General features: G+C 39.3%; 1 protein-coding gene across 3 annotated transcripts in view; it reads left to right on the top strand.

Moving 5' to 3' along the window:
- The window catches only part of SENP5 (SUMO specific peptidase 5), a 77,042-nt gene extending 58,068 nt beyond the window's left edge, over positions 1–18,974 (top strand). For 2 of the 3 annotated variants that reach the window (XM_047789471.1, XM_047789480.1), the window contains exons 7-10: positions 9,439–9,576; positions 12,473–12,556; positions 14,606–14,656; positions 15,765–18,974. In XM_047789471.1, coding sequence (XP_047645427.1) covers positions 9,439–9,576; positions 12,473–12,556; positions 14,606–14,656; positions 15,765–15,875 — 384 coding nt within the window. In that variant the 3' untranslated portion in view covers positions 15,876–18,974. The remainder of the gene's footprint in view (positions 1–9,438; positions 9,577–12,472; positions 12,557–14,605; positions 14,657–15,764) is intronic. The other variant, XM_047789490.1, reaches the window with a different exon arrangement.
- Positions 18,975–19,637: the final 663 nt, after the last annotated feature.

The following is a 19,637-nucleotide window of genomic DNA, read 5'->3' as shown; positions in this document are numbered from 1 at the left end:
TTTTAAGCAGTCTGCATTACTTACTGTTCATATCTGCTCTTAATTCCTTCAGTGTTTTCACTATCTCCTTTTTGAACTCGGTGTCTGTTAGACAGAAGAGGTCTGTTTCATTGTTTGCTCCTTCAACTGAATTCTCCTGTTCTCCTAACTGGGAATGGTTCCTGAGCTTCCTCATTTTGCTTACTTTTTTTTTTATTCTGTGAGTTTAGGGAAAACTACATCTTGGAGGTCTACTTCTATGCAAGAGCACCCCTTTATATTTTGTGCAGGCTTACTGTTTATTTTTGGCATGGGGCTGCTTTTTTGGATGCCTGCTGTCTTTTTCCTCAGTGTGTGCAGGCTGTTATCCCTTTGATAGGGTGCTGCGCATGCTTCCAGGGCTAGTAGCCAGTGCCTGGTTGCTGGGCCCTTGACAGTGGCAAGGACCTGCAGGAAGATGGTGCAAGCTGCTCCTGGTTGCAGGGCCCTGGGTAGTGGCAATGACCCTTATGCAGGTGTAGGTGGTGCCAGGAGCATTTGGCAGTGGCATTGGCAGGGCATGCGAGTTCCCAGGGGACTGAGATTAACTACGAGTGGTGCTTGGTTGCAGTGCCCTCCTATGTGCTGACCTCTGAGGTAACCGGGGCTGTATGTGGTGTCTGTTCATGGACCCCTAGTCGTGGCAGATCACCTCTGGAATCTGAGATGACTGAGTTTGCCCCTGCCACCTGTAGACCATGCAAGAGGTGCCCCATTGTGCTTAGCCTGCACAGCCACCCATAGCCCTTGCAGCAGGCACCTCACCTCCCGTAGAAGCCCCCTCCCCACCCCAAGAGTCTGCACTTGAGCAGAGAAAGATATTCCTATGGTGATCTGCCCCTTCTCTCGCCCACCCCAGCAATGGTGCCGTGCTTCTCCTGCAGGCCCAGACCTCTTCCTGGGTTCCCTAGGCTGTGGTGCTCCGCTCCTTGGCCCCTCAGGCTGTCTCCACACAGTCAACCCTAGTCTTCTTCTTGGAACTGACCTCCGGAGCCTGAGTCTCAGCGCCCAGCCTTACCTGAGCTTCTTAGACTGTGGTGTCCAGGGGCTGTGGTACTGATAGTCTCTGTGGCGCTCTCTCTGCTTTGCCCTCCTCAGTCCAGCTGTTGTGCTTTTTTCTGAGGCTTTGAGATTCCTCCATCTTGGTTGATCTCCCCGTAAGCTAGGTGGCCTCCCAGGGTATGGGTTCCTTTCCTCTTTGACAACTCTTTCTCAGGAGTATTAGTCTGGTACTGATTCCTTTCTCTATTACTCTCTCTCTCTTTTTCCTTTTATTCTACCCAGTTATGTGGAGGGTTTCTTGCCCTTTTTGAAGGTTTAAGGTCTTCTGCCAACATTCAGTAGATGTTCTGTGCAAATTGTTCTACACCTAGATGGTTTTTTGTGTGTGTTTGTGGGAGAAGGTGAATGCCATGTCTTACTCTTCTGCCATCTTGATCCCTATTGAAGGATTTTAGGTGATGATACCCTACTTGTACTCTGTTCTAGAGGCACTGAAGAAGAGGGATGAGTGTGGGAATTTTAAGTTGATGTGAGTGGAACAGGAGGCCATTGCACATTGATGGTACTTTAGAAGGGTAGGAGAGATAGGAGATGCACACAAGTATTAGTGTGATCCAGGACTTGGTGATGAGTTGGTTATAGGGATGAAGGAGAAGGAAGTGTGAAAGATGACTTCCAAATATGTGACTTGTGCCACTGGATGGCCTTTGGTGGTGTTTGTGTTAGAAGAATTGAGGACAGCTAATTAGGGGATTGGGCAAATATAAATATGTATCCATATAATAGGATGCTGCTATTTAACCAGGAGCTAAGGAAAGACAATCATATATAGTATAGAATAGAGAAAGGTTAGACAGGCATGCTTCAGATACATCGTAGGTTTGGTTCCAGACCACCACAATAAAGCAAATGTTGCAATAAAGTGAGTGACCAGATTTTTTGGTTTCCCAGTGAATAAAAAAGTTATGTTTACATTATATTGTAGTCTTTTAAGTTTGCAGTGGCATTATGTCTAAAAAAAATAATGTACATACCTTAATTAAAAAATATTTTCTCGCTAGAAGAATGCTGACCATCTTCTGAGCCTTCAGTGAGTTGTAGTAGTAATATCAAAGATCACTGACACAGATAACCATAACAATATAATAATAATAATGAAAAATTTTTAAATATTGTGAGAATTACCAAATGTAACAGAAGTGAAGTAAAATGTTGGAAAAATGGTGCAAATAGATTTGCTTCTATGCAGGATTGCTACAAACCTTCAATTTATGAAAAATGCATTATCTGCAAAGTGTAATAAAACAAGGCATGTTTTTAATAGCATGGGAAAATACACACTCATGGAAAAAATCTGAATAATAAAAAACACCAGAGGAGCTTCTGCTGTGGCACAGTGGGATCAGCAGTGTCTTGGTAGTGCTGGGACGCAGGTTCGATCCCTGGCCAGGCACAGTGGATTATGGATCCATTGTTGCCACGGCTGTGGCTTAGGTAGCAACTATGGTTCAGATCAGATCCCTGGTCCAGGAATTCCATATGCCACTGGACAGCTAATAAAGAAGAAAACAACAACAACATGAAAATGAAGGAATAAAGCCATGTTTAAATATGGGAGTCATTTAATAAAACAGAATAAATTGTTCCATCCTCTGGACCCTCTCAGATTGGGTTAAATCACAAAATCCAGCTGATTCTATATATAAGAAATAAGCATAAAATAATACAAAAAAGAAGATAGGACAGTAAAGAGGTACTAGGCAAAAGCAAACCAAGAGGAAAGAGTGGCAAGCAAAAAGGAGGAAGAGCAGTATTAACAGAAGATGTGGTAGAATTTAAGGTGAAAAGTACATTGTGCGATAAAATTTCAGTACATAAGAGATATAAGAGTGATTAAAAAGCAAGAAGAGGAGTTTCCGTCGTGGCTCAGCGGTCAACGAACCCAACTAGGGACCATGAGGTTGCGGGTTCAATCCCTTGCCTCACTCAGTGGGTTGAGGATCTGGTGTTGCCGTGAGCTGTGGTGTAGGTCACAGACACGGCTTGGATCCTGCGTTGCTGTGGCTCTGGTGTAGGCCGGCAGCTGTAGCTCTGATTTGACCCCTAGCCTGGGAACCTCTATATGTGACAAGTGCGGCCCTAATTAAAAAAAAAAAAAAAAAAAAAAGGCAAGGAGATGTTGATAACTAGTGATAGTGGTAGAACCCTCTCATATTTGGACAAATCTAGTACATAAATAAGATCAGAAATAAAATTTAAATAGTACAACCAGTGCACTTGGTTTAATAGATATATACTAGATCTTTTTACCCCTCAAAAAGAAAATGTACATTTATTACTGTATTTAAGGAATATCTGTAAAAATTGATCATGTATTTGGCCACAAAGAAAATTATTACACTATTCCTTGACACATTTCAGCCAAATTAAAAATAGGTGTAAAATTGTAAATCAACTATGTTTTAATAAAAATAAAAGGTGACATCAAAAAATCTTAATTAAAAATTTCACACATATGCATATTACTTGATATAAGCCTTGGGTCAAAAGAAAAATAAAAAAGGAAATTATATACAAAATGTCTAGAAAGGGATGGAGAAGGGAACACATCTTACCAACCACTATGGAACATAAGGAAAGCTGTTTTCAGGAAAAAATAATGGTCATAAATGCCATTATTATTAAAGAAAAAAATGAAAAACAGAATTAAGTACTCATTAGATTATATTAAGATAAATTACTAAATGCACAAGGATTTGAATGCAACAAAACAATTAAACAGTGTGAAAGTACTAAGAAAATCTAGAGCAGAACTTTTAAAAAATAACCTCAGAGTAGCAGAAGTCTATTCTGTGTACAATTTAAAACTCAGATGGTATAAAAGAAAAAGGAAGTAATTAAGACAAATAGTAAACTGGGAAAAATATTTTCAATTCACATCACAGAACTTTTTTTTTTTGGTCTTTTTAGGGATGCACTGCATCATACAGAAATTCCCAGGCTAGGAGTCAATCGGAGCTGTAGCCGCTGGCCTATATACCTCAGCCACAGCAACGCCAGATTTGAGCCATGTATTTGACCAACACCACAACTCACGCCAATGCTGGATCCTTGACTGATTGAGCAAGGCCAGGGATTGAACCTGCATCCTTGTGGATGCCAGTCAGATTTGTTTCTACTGAGCTACAACGGGAACTCCCAGAACTTTTAAATATTTGAACAAATCAATAAGAAGACCTCACCGATGCAAAAGAAAAATGGGTGAATGATATGAATGAAAGTTTTTGTAGTAAAGGGCTTATTATTGAGTTGTGGATGTAAGTCCCTTTACAGATCTATATTTTGTGATTGTTTTCTCTCAGTCTATGACTTTTCTATGTATTTCTTAAGCATGCTTTTGATGGAGATTTTTAATTTTGATGAAATCTAATTTACTATACCTTTCTCTTTTATAGTTCTTGCTTTCTGTATCCAGTCTAAACAAAATATTTGCCTCATATTTTTTTTAATAGCTTTATAGTTTTAGGTTTTGTATTTACATCTCTCATGCCGCTCAGGTTTTTTGTAAGACATAAAGTAGGGATCAAGTTTCTTTTTTGTTCTCCATATGGATACCTAGTTGTTCCAGTGGCATTTCCTGAAAAGGCTTCTCTTTCCCATTTTAATTACTTTCGCATCTTTGTAGAAAGTCATTTGACCATGTATGTGTGGGTCTATTTCTGGACTTGATGAGTGTTCTGTTGCATTGATCTCTTTGTTTTTATTCTAATAACACGCTATCTTGATCACTGTATGCTTATACTTTGTCTTAAAATCAGTGTAAATGGCCAGCTTTAGCTTTCTTTTTCCAGATTGCTTTGGCAATTCTAGGTCTTTTGCATTTTCCTATAAATTATAGAATGAGCTTTTCAATCTCTACTTTTAAAAACCTTTGCTGGATTATGTTTGGGATTGTGTTTAATATATATATATGTTCACTTAGAATGGACATCTTAACAATATTAAATCTTCCAGTCCTTGAACATGGCTTATTTTCCATTTATTTCAGTCTTTAATTTTTCTCAGCAATGTTATATAATTCTTGGTGTACAGGTCTTGCATGTATTTTTAAAAATGTGTCTCTTCAGTATTTCATATTTCTGAAACTGCTATAAACAGAATTTTTAAAATATTATATGCTCTTGGTATATAGAAATCAATTGATTTCTATATATTGACCTTGTATCCTGTGACTTGTCAGACTCACTGGTTCCTGGAACTTTTTTATAGATTCTTTGAGATTTTCATAGATAATCATGTCTATAAGTAGTGATTCTTTTATTTCTTCCTTTTAAAAATGTATGCCATTTTTGCACTGGCTAGGACTTCTAGTATGTTGTTGAATAAAAATAATGAGAAGAGGACACCTTTGCTCTGTTCTTAATCTTAGGAGGAAAACAGTCACTACTACTTATGATGTCAGCTGTAGGGTTTTTGTAGATGTTCTTTATCATATTAAGGAAGTTCTTTCATATTCTTGGTTTCCTGAGAGCTTTTAATCATAAATGGATGTTGAGTTGTATTAAATGCTTTTCCTGCATCTAAGGAGGTCATCCTATTTTTTTACCTATATTCCTTTAATGGGACCCAAACTGAAGGAGCAGCACCTAATCTTGAGACCTGTCAGTCTCAGGGCCACATGATGGCTCTTGAAGCTTCAGCTTAGTTATGACATAAATTCACTTCTCCTACAGCACATTGCTTAAAGCAAATTATATGACTGCATTTCCTCCCCTGGGAGGGGCAGTGAAGCCACATAGCAGTAAATAGTTCTGTATAATCCTTTTATAGGGTGGGGATCACAAATAATTGGGATCACATCATTCTTACTTATATGTATAATTATATATATGTTAATACATATGATAAAGTTGTGTGTGTGAAAATATATTAAAAAGATCTGGACCAACAACTCATACGCCTCAGTATTTAAAAAGCAACCCAATAAAAAAATGGGCACAAGATCTAAATAGACATTTCTCCAGAGAAGACTTACAGATGGCCAAAAAGCACATGAAAAGATGCTCAACATGACTAATTATTAGAGAAATGCAAATCAAAACTACAATGAGGTATCACCTCACATCAGTCAGAATGGCCATCATCAAAAAAATGTACTAACAGTAAATGCTGGAGATGGTATGGAGAAATGGGAACCCTCCTCCACTGTTGGTGGGAATGCAAATTAGTGCAGCTGCTATGGAGAACAGTATGGAACTTCTTTAAAAATTAAATATAGAACTACCATATGACCTAGCAATCCCACTCCTGGGCATATATCCAGAGAAAACCATATTTGAAAAGATACATGCACTCCAGTGTTCATTGTAGTACCATTTATAAAGCCAAGGCATGGAAGCAACCTAAATGTCCATCAATAGTAGATTAAAGAAGATGTGGTAAATAAATACAATGGAATATTACTCAGCTATAAAAAGAATGAATAAATAATACCATTTGCAGCAACATGGGTGGACCTAGAAATTATCATGCTAAGTGAAGTAGGTAATAGAAAAACAATTATCGTATGAGATCACTAGAAAATGGAATCTAACAAAAAGTTTTAGATTCAAAGAGCTCATAAATCAGAAACAGACTCAAAGATTTTTAAATGAAATTCATGGTTACCAAAGGGGAAATGTGGGGCAGAAGGGATAAGTTAGGGGGTTGGGAGTGACATATACACACTACTACATAATTAAGAAAAAAGTTTCTTTTTGAGAAAGATGTAAATTTAGTTTATTTAAACTGTGTTTTATTTATTTTTGTCTTTTGTCTTTTTAAGGCCACACCTGCGGCACATGGAGGTTCCCAGGCTATGAGTCTAATCTGAGCTACAGCTGCTGGCCTATGCCATAGCCACAGCAACATAGGATCCGGACCTTATCTGGGACCTATACCACAGTTCAGGGCAATGCCGGATCCTTGATCCACTGAGCAAGGCCAGGGATAGAACCTGCAACCTCACAGTTCCTAGTTGTATTCATTTCCCCTGCGCCACGACAGGAACCCTAAACTGTATTTTAAATGTGATTCCTGGGAGTTCCTGTCATGGCGCAGCCGAAGGGAATCCAACTAGCATCTATGAGGATGCGGGTTTGATCCCTGGCTTTGCTCATTGGGTCAAGGATCTGATGTTGCTGTGTGCTGTGGTGTAGGTCGCAGACATGGCTTGGATCTGGCATGGCTGTGGCCAGCCACTGTAGCTCGGATTTGACCTTTCACCTGGGAACTTCCATATGCCACAGGTGCAGCTCCAAAAAGAAAAATAATATATGACTCCTTGTTTTAAATTTGCAGAATTTTTTCATCTTTTTAGGGCCAAACCTGTGGCATATGGATGTTCCCAGGCTAGGGGTCCAATTGGAGCTGCAGCTGCTGACCTACACCACAGCCATAGCAATGCCAGATTTGAGCTGCATCTGCAACCTACACTACAGCACATAGCAGCTCCAGATCCTTAACCCACTGAGCAAGGCCAGGGCTTGAACCTGCATCTGCAAGAATGCTAGTCAGATTTGTTTCCACTGAGCCATGACAGGAACTCCTATACTCCGAATTTTTTAACTGAAAAAGACCAATTATCCTATTTAATATGTTCTTGAAGTTCCCTTGTAGCACAGTGTGTTAAGGATCTAGCATTGTCACTGCTGTGGTGCAGGTTCAATCCCTGGCCTGGGAACTTCCACCTGCCATGGGTGCGACCCCACCCCCCCAAAAATGTCCCTCTTTCCACCTCACCTCCCAGGTTTATGGATGCAGAAACTAAAAAACTAACTAAAGAAGTTCTTGTTCAAAGATATCTAGACTAGTAGAAGATTCATCTAAACAGGACATTATCTGAATATCAGAAAGCAAGGAAGTCTTGAGAAATAGTTTCTAAGAATCTAGTTTAAAATAGTCTTGTAATTGTTTTAATCCAAGAAATAACTAAAATAGTCTCCCCCAAAACCCTGAAAAAAAAAATTCACTCTGGGTTTTTTTGTTTGTTTGTTTTTTGTCTTTTTAGGGCTGCACCTACAGCATATGGAAGTTCCCAGGCCAGGGGTCGAATGGGAGTTGTAGCTGCCTTCCTACACAATGCAGGATTCAAGCTGTGTCTGCAACCTACACCACAGCTCATGACAAAGCTGGATCCTTAACCCACTGAGCAAGGCCAGGGATCAGCCCGCGTCCTCTTGGATACTAGTCGGATTTATTACCTCTGTGCCAGCATGGGAATTCCCCATTCAGTCTTTTACAGATATTTATTGAGTACCTACTACTATATCGTCCATTTGACAGTTGGGATTTTGAGTGGAATAGTGAATATTCCTAGATTATGAAGGACATGTATTAGGATCCGAAGGATTAGTTAAGGTAATAAAGGATATATAAAGAATCATTAAGAATATTTTTCTCAATTTTGACATCTGAGAGATCTGAGGTAGTAATAATGATAAAAGCTAAGATTTATTGGCTACATATAATGTGCCAAACACACTTTTGTGCCTTTTACACGTACTGTCACTCTCCATACCTTGATAACATGAGTACTGTTGTTTTCTGTATTTTGTAATTGAGGAAGTCAAGGTGCAAAGAAGCCATGAAAATGGCCAAAGTCATCTGGCCAGTAAGTGACAGAGCCACAGTTTGAACTTGACCAGACTTACTTCACAGCCCGTGATTTTAACTATAACACTGAGACTGTAGAAAGATAGAAGACTATGTTGTTTTCTAATACAATGATTCCATCCTAAATAAGAATTGATTCTAGGTCAAACATGTACATAAGAAAATTAGTTAGGAGTTCCCGTCGTAGCGCAGTGGTTAACAAATCCGACTAGGAACCATGAGGTTGCGGGTTCGGTCCCTGGCCTTGCTCAGTGGGTTAAGGATCCGGCATTGCCATGAGCTGTGGTGTAGGTCGCAGACGCGGCTCGGATCCCGCATTGCTGTGGCTCTGGCATAGGCTGGCCCTACAGCTCCGATTTGACCTCTAGCCTGGGAACCTCCATATGCCGCGGGAGCGGCCCAAAGAAATACCAAAAAAAAAAAAAAAGGACAAAAAAAATAAAGCCATTTAAAAAAAAAAAAGAAAATTAGTTAAGCTTAAAAATAAGGGGCTAAATCATATTAGGTAGTTAATAAGTACAGGTTTAGCAGGTTAAGAGATAACCTGCTCTCTCTATCTTCAGTTTTCTTATGGTTGTGTGTTATAGCTTACTAGTTACAAATACAGGCCTTAGGCTAAGACTTCTGTTCAAATTCTGGCCTCACCACTTTATAGTTTTATGACCTTAGGCAGGTCAAAGGTCAGTAAATGGAAACTGCTATTTGTTTGTGTTGGATTGAAAAGCCCATGGTGATGGCTACATTTCTCTTTCTTGTCTCCATCAGGTGGATTTGTTTAAAAAGAGTCTTCTGTTGATTCCTATTCACCTGGAAGTCCACTGGTCTCTCATTACTGTGACACTCTCTAATCGAATTATTTCGTTTTATGATTCCCAAGGCATTCATTTTAAGTTTTGTGTAGAGGTAAGTTAATATACTGCCTTTTCTTTTTTTTCCCATTTATCTTGTGATTGACCAAGTGGTATCTCAGCCATAGAAAAGAACAGCAGAAGTCGTACTGTAGACGATAAGTTTCTGTCAAGTCATGTTAAATGTACACAGAAAAAAAGGACTACAAGAGGAATCTCCAGGTGGGAAGAGGTAGCTGTCCACGATCTAGCTCTTTCTCTGAAATACATGCCCTGTTTGAATTTTTTTTTTTCTTCTGTCTTTTTGAGGCCATTCCGTGGCATATTTTGAGGTTCCAGGCTAGGGGTTTAATTGGAGTTGTACCCGCTGGCCTACACCATAGCCACAGCAGCGCGGGATCCAAGCCGTGTCTGCAACCTACACCACCACTCATGGCAGTGCCGGATCCTTAACCCACTGAGCAAGGCCTGGGATTGAACCCGAGCCCTCATGGATCCTAGTCTGGTTCGTTAACCACAGAGCCTACAACGGGAACTCCCCTAGTTTGGATTTTATCGGATTTTTTTTTTTTCTGTCTTTCTCTTAAAACTATATTTTGAATGTGGATAGAAATCATTTTCCTTGGTTTCTCTGAGAGCTAAAATTGGCTTGTATCTTCAAAATAACTTCTGTATAATGAATTACAGCCAAGAGAATCAGCTTGCAAAATATTAGAGTTCAACTAATAAGAATTCAACAAGATGGTGGGATGCAAAGCAAGAAGAATCAGTATGTTTCCTGATTTTTCCCACCCTTGCAAGATCCAGTTAGAAAATGTAAATGAAAACAGAAGGATTCCATTTTCAAAAGCAACAAAGACCTGACTTACCCAGGAATATACCTTTATAAAAAATGGGGACATGCTCCAAGATGAGAACACTAAAATATTCGAAGGAAATCTGAATAGATGGAAAGATAGACACACTCAGTATTGGAAGATTAATTCTCCCCAAACTAATGTAATCCAAGTTCTGTCCTAATCATTTTCCCAGTAGGATTTTGAATGAAACCTAATAAGCTCATTCTAGAATTCATATTACAGAATTCATGTGCATGAAAAAACAGCTGAAATAGTTTTGAAGTAGAATACAACTGAAGGAAATACTTGGTCTACTAAATGTCAAACCGCATCACAAAGTTTTAATCATTAAAACTTTTAATATATTGGCATAGGAATACAGGTAGATTGGAGGAGCAGCATAGAGAATATGGAAATAACTCATGTACATGTGGGAACTTAATGTATGATAAAGTTGGGAAGGACAGGTTATTTAATATATGCCATTGGGAAAATTAGCTGTCAGTTCACAAAAGTAAAATGTAGATCCTATTTCATACTATTTATAAGAACAAATTCCAGATGGTATGATGACCTAAATATAAAATACAAAACTGTGAAAGACTGAAATATAGATGATGTTCTAAGAGTAGAGAGGGCTTTCCTACACAAAACCAAAAAAAGCAAGACATAAAGGAACAGATTGATAAATTTGACCTTATCATAAATTCAGACTTCTGTATATCCTAAAATTAAAAGGGATAAATTTGGAGAAAATGTGACATATGTGATAGATAGTCACTATCCAGAATATAAAAGGAACTCATACAAATGGGTAAGAAAAAGAGGGCTCTTATAGAAATGGATAAAGGATAAAATAAGTAAATTTTAGGAAAAATGCAAATAACCGTTAAACACATGGAGAGATGCTCAGTCTCACTAGAAATATGGCAGATGCACGTTAAATTACCTCAGGGTTCCATTTTTCGCCTACTAGGAAAAGTTCAATCGTCTTAAAGTGTGTGTGAGGAAACAAGCATTCTCATATTTTCTCGTGGTGTTTATAAATTGATACAGCCACTGGGGAGCAAATTACAATTCTTATCAGATCTCAATGCCTTATAAATTAAAAAGATGCATATCTTACTACATGCTAGTTCTATTTCTTGATTTATACTCCATAAAAATGCTTTTATATGTACATAAGAATGGGGCACACACCAGCATGTTCATTGCACATTGTGAAAAATGAAAACCAGCTAAATTTGGCTCTACCAACAGAATAGCAAAATACATACACTGTAGTATATTAACACTATGAAACTGACAGTAGCAGTTGAAAAGAATATAGTAGATCTCCATGTCCTAACATGGAAAGATCTCCAAGACATAATGAGTGTGAAAAAGCAAGTTGCAGAATGATACGGTATCTGCAGACATGCATATACATATGTATGTATGTACAAACATACATGTGTATAGATACATGTACATACATACTTTTAGGAGGATTAATTTAATTCAGGAGGGTTAATTTAATTCATGTAAACCTTCAGAAAGTTAGGCAGGGAGAGGTGGAGGCCGTAGGGGAAAATTTGAAACTGCAGTGGGCTTCATCTTGGTAGAGATTTCAGTGATGGACTTGACTGTATTTAGTATTCAGAACGAGTTTAACTTTCTAGAAACTGAATAACGTTTTTACCTGCAGCCCTCAAAAATATGGAGTGTATCTAAGGCTGGAATGTTTAAATTTAGTTTCAGTTATTAATGATTTCTGCCATGGGTTCCTTCCCCTCTGTTGAACATTGGCAGTAATTAGGACTTTCTTTTTATCTTGCCAGTGTTTAAGTTTCAAATTCAGCAAGTTAACTTTGCTAGAAAAGGCTGATCATCTCATAAAAAGTTCTAATTAAAGCATATACCAGTGTCCACAGTATAACTGCATACCTGAGTCTTTCACACAATAAACTGAAGAAGGTCTGAAATTAAGGTCCAACTTAAAGCTTTTTAATGCATACTCTGCCCAATAGTGGGGCCACAGCCTCCTCCTTTGCTTCTGTCTGCTGTGGGCAGGTTCCATTTTTCACCAACTGATGGAACACAGCATCTGTGTTGTGGTTTCTTTTTAACCAGAATATAAGAAAGTATTTGCTGACTGAAGCCAGAGAAAAAAATAGACCTGAATTTCTTCAGGGTTGGCAGACTGCTGTTACAAAGGTAAGTAAGTGATAAAAATGAAAACCCAGGCATGTCAAGGGGATGGAATTATCTAAGGGCTGGGTGTCTTTAAAGCATTTGAAGACCAGTTGTGAAAATACCAACAGAGAGCCTGGAGGCCACAGGGAGGCAACTCAGAATAAACCTCAGTTTAGTATTCATCATCTGGCTGCCAGGTTTCTCACTGCTTGCTGGGAAAAATAAAGTCAGTCATTTCATCCTGGGGGCAGCTGCTAATGATATGGTTGCTCTTTTACAAAAAAATTTTTTTGGTGGCACCTGCGTCTTGCCTCATGGCTCTTATTTCCAGATGATTCATATAGACCCGGAGAAATACTGAAATGACTGTTTGGATTCACTAAGGGAGCAAATACACTGGGCTACTTTCCAGGCATCTGGGGAATGAGCAGGTGGCCTGAGTGCTTCAGTCAGCACAGTCTAGAAGCAGCACTATGTTTGGCCATAGACGTTAAAGCTGTGTGTGGGGCAGAGTGAGCAGGCCTAGCCTCTCAACTCTGACATAAATACCAGTATCTTAAATTTTATTGGCATTGCTTTGTTTTCTGAGTGTTTTATATGTATGATCTCAGTTGATTCTTACATTCTGTGAGGCAGGCAGGTCACTTAGGAATAAGAAACGTTTTTATTATAGATGAGAAAACTGAAGCCTAGGTGTGACCTTCCCCAAAGGCTCTCGAAACTCTTAACAAAGTCAGATTCTTGAACTCAGGTCTATCTGGATCATTGACAGAATGTTAAAGAGGCGTAGTCTTGAAATCAACCTTTAACCCAAATCTAAAAAGACAAGGTTTGTTCATCCTTTTTTTTTTTTTTTTTTTTAGCTTTTTAATTTTAATTTTTTGCTTTTTAGGGCCACACCCACAGCTTATGGAGGTTCCCTTATTTGTTCATCCTTGAACTATATGCTAACTTTTCAGCTTATGGGCTGGTTTGTTTTCTTTATGGCTGCACTTGTGCCATATGGAAGTTCATGGGCCAGGGATCAAATCCAAACTACAGCTGCAACCTATGCCACAACTGCAGCAACGCCAGATCCTTAACCCGCTGGGCTGGGCTGGGGAACCAGCTAGTTTCTCCACAGTGACCTGATCCGCTACAGTCGGATTCTTAACCCACTGTGCCACAGGGGAACTCCTAAACTTATGTTTTGTTTTTTAAATACCCTAGTATATTAGTTCAAACCAGAATTGAACTTGTGAATTTTCTGAATTTACTCAACTAGTATATCCAGGTAGTCTCCTCAGTTAAATCAGGATTTTTCATATTCTAACACTTTAGGAAAAATACACTAACTAGTCCTTTGGAAAATACTGCTTACCTTTACGATTTCTTTAAAAGAATAGGACAAAGTTGTGAAATGAGATGAAAAGTGAAGACTGACAAGCAGGATTGTTACTCAGTATTCAGAGTGCAGGCATGCATACTCTGATCCACAATTCCATTTTGATTCCCTTGTCAGCGAATTTGATAGCAAAACTAATTATCCAAACGGAGGTTTTAAAATAAGATTTTATTTGACTTTCCATTTCTCACATTTAGGCAAAATTTCTGTAAGTGGTGGTTGATTGATAGCTCTCTTACCGTGGGCAGGTGCCTCCATAAACTCAAACTCTTTTTTTTTTTTTTTTTTGCCTTTTCTAGGGCCGCTCCAGTGGCATATGGAGATTCCCAGGCTAGGGGCCGAATCGGAGCTGTAGCTGATTGCCTACACCAGAGCCACAGCAACATGGGATCCGAGCTGCGTCTGCGACCTATACCACAGGTCATGGCAACTCTGGGTCCTTAACCCACTGAGCAAAGGCAGGGATCGAACCCAAAACCTCATGGTTCCTAGTCAGATTCGTTAACCACTGCGCCACGACGGGAACTCCAAACACAAAACACTTTAAACACTAGAGGTACACACGAGGTGTTTTCGATAAAGACAAATTTCCTTTCTCTTGCTTGTTTTTTCCATAAAAACAGCTATTCTTATCTGAAGAGAAATACTTGGTTTTATTTTAATGATCATTTTGTTTCTCCTCTTAGTGTATTCCACAACAGAAAAACGACAGTGACTGTGGAGTATTTGTGCTCCAGGTAAAGAAGTACTGTTTTTTTTTTGGTATTTACATTGTGTAAATTACATTTGTTGGTTTTAGAGAGGAGAGGTGTGAGGTGTATACACGGTACAAGGTACAGGTGAGAGAGCATTTTTCCTGCGTCCCTTCCTTTGTTGTAGGGAAGCAGTAGTTTCTGCATTTGCATATTGATGAATAATTAGTATCATCCATGTCCTGTCAGAGGTTATTGGTAAGCCACATTGGAGACAGACCTGAATTTGTCCTTATCATAGATCCTTGGCATTGCAGAACTAACTATATTTTTCTTTCTCTCTCTTTTTTTTTTTTGTCGTTTTAGGGCCGTACCCATGGCATATGAAGGTTCCCAAGCTCTAGGGGTCCAATTGGAGCTGCAGCCACCACACCACAGCCACAGCAACGTGGGATCCAAGCCGCATCTGTGACCTACACCACAGCTCATGGCAATGCTGGATCCTTAACCCACTGAGTGAGGCCAGGGATTGAACCTGTGTCCTCGTGGATGCTAGTCAGATTCGTTTCTGCTGAGCCACAATATGGTTGGAACTCCAACTGTATTTTTCTAACCACTGGCAGATGATCTTTAACCACAGAGTAAAAACTAACAAGATTTTTAAATAAGGGCCACACACAAACAGTTTTCTCATGCTGAAGGTCCCCTTAGGTCTCAAAAGGCTATTGAAAAAGTTGTTATACATTACATTTATGAAGGAAATTGTAGTATATAATCTGTGAATTTACAGATTTGCAGAGATCTTGGAAGATGGGTTCACTCATGTGACTCATGAATGTCTGGGGTTTGTAAACAAATTCCAGTTTATGTTAGGTCTAGCTGCATTCTCAGCAAGATGAATCTTGAGAAGAACTGGAGCCCTTTCATCAGTTTTGCTTTTCACAGTATTGAGTGGGGAGGGAGGGAGAATCCCAAGCCATATACTTGCCTGGAAAATTGACTATAATTTGGAGTTAAATGTTTTAAAACAATATGTTATACAAAATTTAACATTTTGCCTCAGACCCTATTCTGTTAGGTCTGCATCTAGTAAAATACACTGGGCTGGTACATAACTCTACATGCCACTTAAGTGTTTCTGGGACCTTTGCAGTACTGCAAGTGCCTCGCCTTAGAGCAGCCTTTCCAGTTTTCCCAAGAAGACATGCCCCGAGTGCGGAAGAGGATTTACAAGGAGCTGTGTGAGTGCCGGCTCATGGACTGAAACTCAGCAGGAACTCTGGGAAGTCTGACCAAATTGGAGCAGATGGTTTGTTACTTGAATCTCCAAACACTTATTTGAATTTTTACAGATATTTCAGATCAGTGGTGTTGGACCACTGTTGTTACCTCAAATTTATTTTTTGCCCTTATTCATTTCTCTAGTTACCATGTACTATTTTTTAATGTTCAGTTTGGTTTCATTTTTAATTTTATGGATTTTGTGTGCCCCCCCCATATTTAATATTTATTATCCAAATGCATGCATATAGACAGAGCATGCAGTGCAGAGTATTAAAAAAAAAAAAAAAAGCCTAGTAGATTCGGTGCAGCTTTTGAGAAATAGTTAGGTGAACTGAATACAGGTTTAAATTTTGATTCCAAAACCTAAAAATGCAGGATGTTTTTGATACAGCATAACTGTAAGAATAGCAGATGTTCCCTGGGCATAAAGGATAACTAGGAGGGGTTTTGACAAAGCCAGTCCTGTTTAATTTTTACCAGCAGCACCTTTCACTGACTTCCCTCTTCAAGTGAGTCGCATTCCTTTTCAAGGGTGAAAAGGAAGTGGCCACAAACTGACTGGTATGTTCTATTTATGGAGGCACAGTTGTAAGCACAGTGCCTGCTTTGGGATGAGTTGAATAAGGTATGAAAAAAAGACCGTGACCTTGGAGGTCTAGTTATCTTCACACATAAGAGATTTCAGTCTTGGTTTTAAGAATTATTACAGTAAGTGCTTTAATCTTATAAAAGCTTTTGCTGGACCACTGAATTTCCTGGATTTTTCTGATTTGGACCCATTAAAAAATTAATATTTGTCAAACTAGTGGTCAAACAAATGAAAATCCAGCCTTTCTAAGAGTAATTTATAGGCTGTCACTTCCCTTATTCAAAACCGAAGACTGACTTCAGGTCTTTTGCAAGAGGGTCGGGAGGAGAGAACAGGAAAGGTAATAAGAAGACTTGATATTGTGGGAGTAGAGCAAATGTTAGTTTTTTCCCCTCTTATTATGTGATCTCAGCCACACACAGGGCTTCTTACCTGGCCTCTACTTGACCAACCCTGAGATTCCAGCCTTTTTTTGCTTTCATGAACTCCACCCTCTGGGGAAAGGCAAAAGTGGCCTTGTCCTTACCCTTAGCTGCGTTAGGATTAAAGAAAGGGCTCTTGCATCTTTAATTTAGCCTTTTGTGATATTAGAAATGAGAGGAAATTAGGAAAGATGCATGTAAAACTATCCAATTCTCTCTCTGAACCGGGGTAGGAAAAACAACAAATGCCTATGTAAGAAACTCAGAGGCGTGGCAGAAAAGGAGTAAAGGGCAGAAGATACTTGTTTTTATGCCTAGTTAGGTTTGGAATGTTGAAAATAAAAAGCTAAACTGTGCAGTTGAACTTGGCCATAAAGTAAGGCTGACTCCCAGCAGTTGAGGGTGGGGTCAGAACATGTTTACATGCAGGGTTCCCGTCCCCAGACATTCCAAGCACCAACACCAGTGTTTACATTGTAAAATAGCCCTAGCACTTTCCTAGTCCCAGACGCAAATCCCTTAGTATAAAACCAGGTCAGTATTTCTCATTGTGCTTCAGGTCATCAAAAAGATTGAGATTTAGAGGCACTCTGTGCTGCTACGGGGAGGGGTTCTGTCAGCATTGGGAAAGGTGACAAAATGGGTTGGGTGTCTTCTTGAGATTTCAGGCATAATTATGCAAACAGATTTTTCAAATCTGTATGTGAGACATTTGCTTAACTTTTTGGGGGGTGGGGGGGGGTAACTAGTAACTAGGCTATTGATTAAAAATGTCTTATACTTTAGAGCTGCATATCTCACTTCCTGACAGAACCAGGCATACAGAAGAGACAGAACTGTGTTCCGGCAAAAATCTTAATGCTCCACAGCCTGAGTTGCTACTTCATCCAGTTAGAGAAACGGTCATGCTGTCAGTAGTGAGATAGAGAGCGCCTAAAGAGAGCTGTCCCAAGTCCAGGGTCTCTTTCATGTCCGGCTTAATAGGGTACTTTGAGCCATTGTTCAGCATGCTTTAGCCTAAATGTCAAATACTTTGCTTAAAATGTTTCTCTCTTCATGAAACTTGGTTTCTGAGCACATAGTTGTTTCCCCTTCCTCCTCTTGTGAGGTGTGTAAACCTCTATTTAGCCCAGGTTCTACATTAGAATGGCCTTTGTCCTGATGTTTGCAATACTGGCTTCCTTGCAACAGACATTTTTGAAATATAGTCTGGGCTGTTGGTAGAAGAGACATTGTTTTACTGTCACTAGCTTGGCACTGAATTGTTAGGGTGCCCACAAGGTAGGCAGACCTTATGCTTTAGGGGTTGAGGGCAGGCCTTGTACAAACTAAAAGCTGCTTATGATGTGCCTTCAACAAGCTGCTCAGTCCTCTCCATCAGCAAACTTAGCAGTCTGTAGTTGCTTTTTTCCTTTTGTTAAGTCTATAGTAATGAATGTAGATTTAGTTCAAATTTTAGTTATGTTCTCTCAAGAGTTAGAGAACCAGCATTCTCTTAAGGGAAAAGCAGCAGTTGCTGCCAGTAATCCCCAGGTCATTTTTTTGGTTTTGCATTTTATTTGCTACTTATCATTCAATATGATTAACACTGGTCATCTTGAATTCATAGTCGGAACAAAATAACAGATCTAACTGGGACACAGCCAGCACAGCACTAGCCCAAGTTGAGCTGCCCCTTTTCTCTGCAGTTGTGGTTTACTACTTCCCTGGGTTAGAATAACTGGGACCCTTCAGGCAACCACCAGTGTGGTAACAATGTGAATTAGATATACTACCTGCTCTGCTTAATTATGTTATGAAACTGAACTAATCAGCAGTTATAAAGCACATACTCTTTGTTATGTGCTAGCTCTGCCTCCTGGCCTGTAGATAATTAAGACTTAGGGAATACCATCAAAAGTGCTCACTGTATTGGGTGTTAACAAAAGCAGATCTAGACAAGCTGTCCACTTAAATGGTACCTTTTGGTCAGAAAAAAAAATTTATTTAAAGATTGTGATCATGTAAAATTACTCAAACCTTCTAGCAAAAATATTTTTTTGAAAAATAAAATAAATGCCTTTATAAATGTGTGATCTCTTGTGTTGGATAACATGTACTATTTGAGTAATTTTTCCCAGTGACATTTCAGTCACAACAAGGCTCATGTGTGACCAGTGACCAGTGTAGGCTGTAGCAGCCCACCCTGTAGCATTTTCTGCAGTGAGGGACGTTTAGTTAGCTACACATGGCTGGTGGCTGCCGTATTAGGTAACTGTCAAATCAAAATGGACATGCAAATTCTGTACATTATTCACAGATTCCCCCCCCCCAAATTGCATTTATGTACCAGAATAAGAGCAGTTCAATGTCTTTATAGGTGAGGAAACAGACAATGGTAAGTTGGTCCAATTTTATTGAAATCTGTTACAGGAGACAATTCAAAAAGGGACCGCTCTCTCTGGTTTTAAGGTCTACAGAAATCTGTTACCTTTTACTGCAAAGTAATATAAAATACATTAATTCAGACTACAGTGTAAAAAGATTTAAAAAATGAACTATATGTCCTCATTAGCTATTTGCAAGTGGTTTCCTAAAAACTTTTTTTGTCTTTTTAGAGGTTCCCAGGCTAGGGGTTGAATCTGAGCTGTAGCTGCTGGCCTACCCCACAGCCATAGCAACACCAGATCCGAGCCACATCTGCGACCTACACCACAGCTCACAGCAAAGCTGGATCCTTAACCCACTGAGC

This window comes from Phacochoerus africanus, chromosome 1 (assembly GCF_016906955.1).
Source record: "Phacochoerus africanus isolate WHEZ1 chromosome 1, ROS_Pafr_v1, whole genome shotgun sequence".
Lineage (NCBI taxonomy): Eukaryota > Metazoa > Chordata > Mammalia > Artiodactyla > Suidae > Phacochoerus > Phacochoerus africanus.
This window is presented reverse-complemented; position numbering and strand designations above follow the sequence as displayed.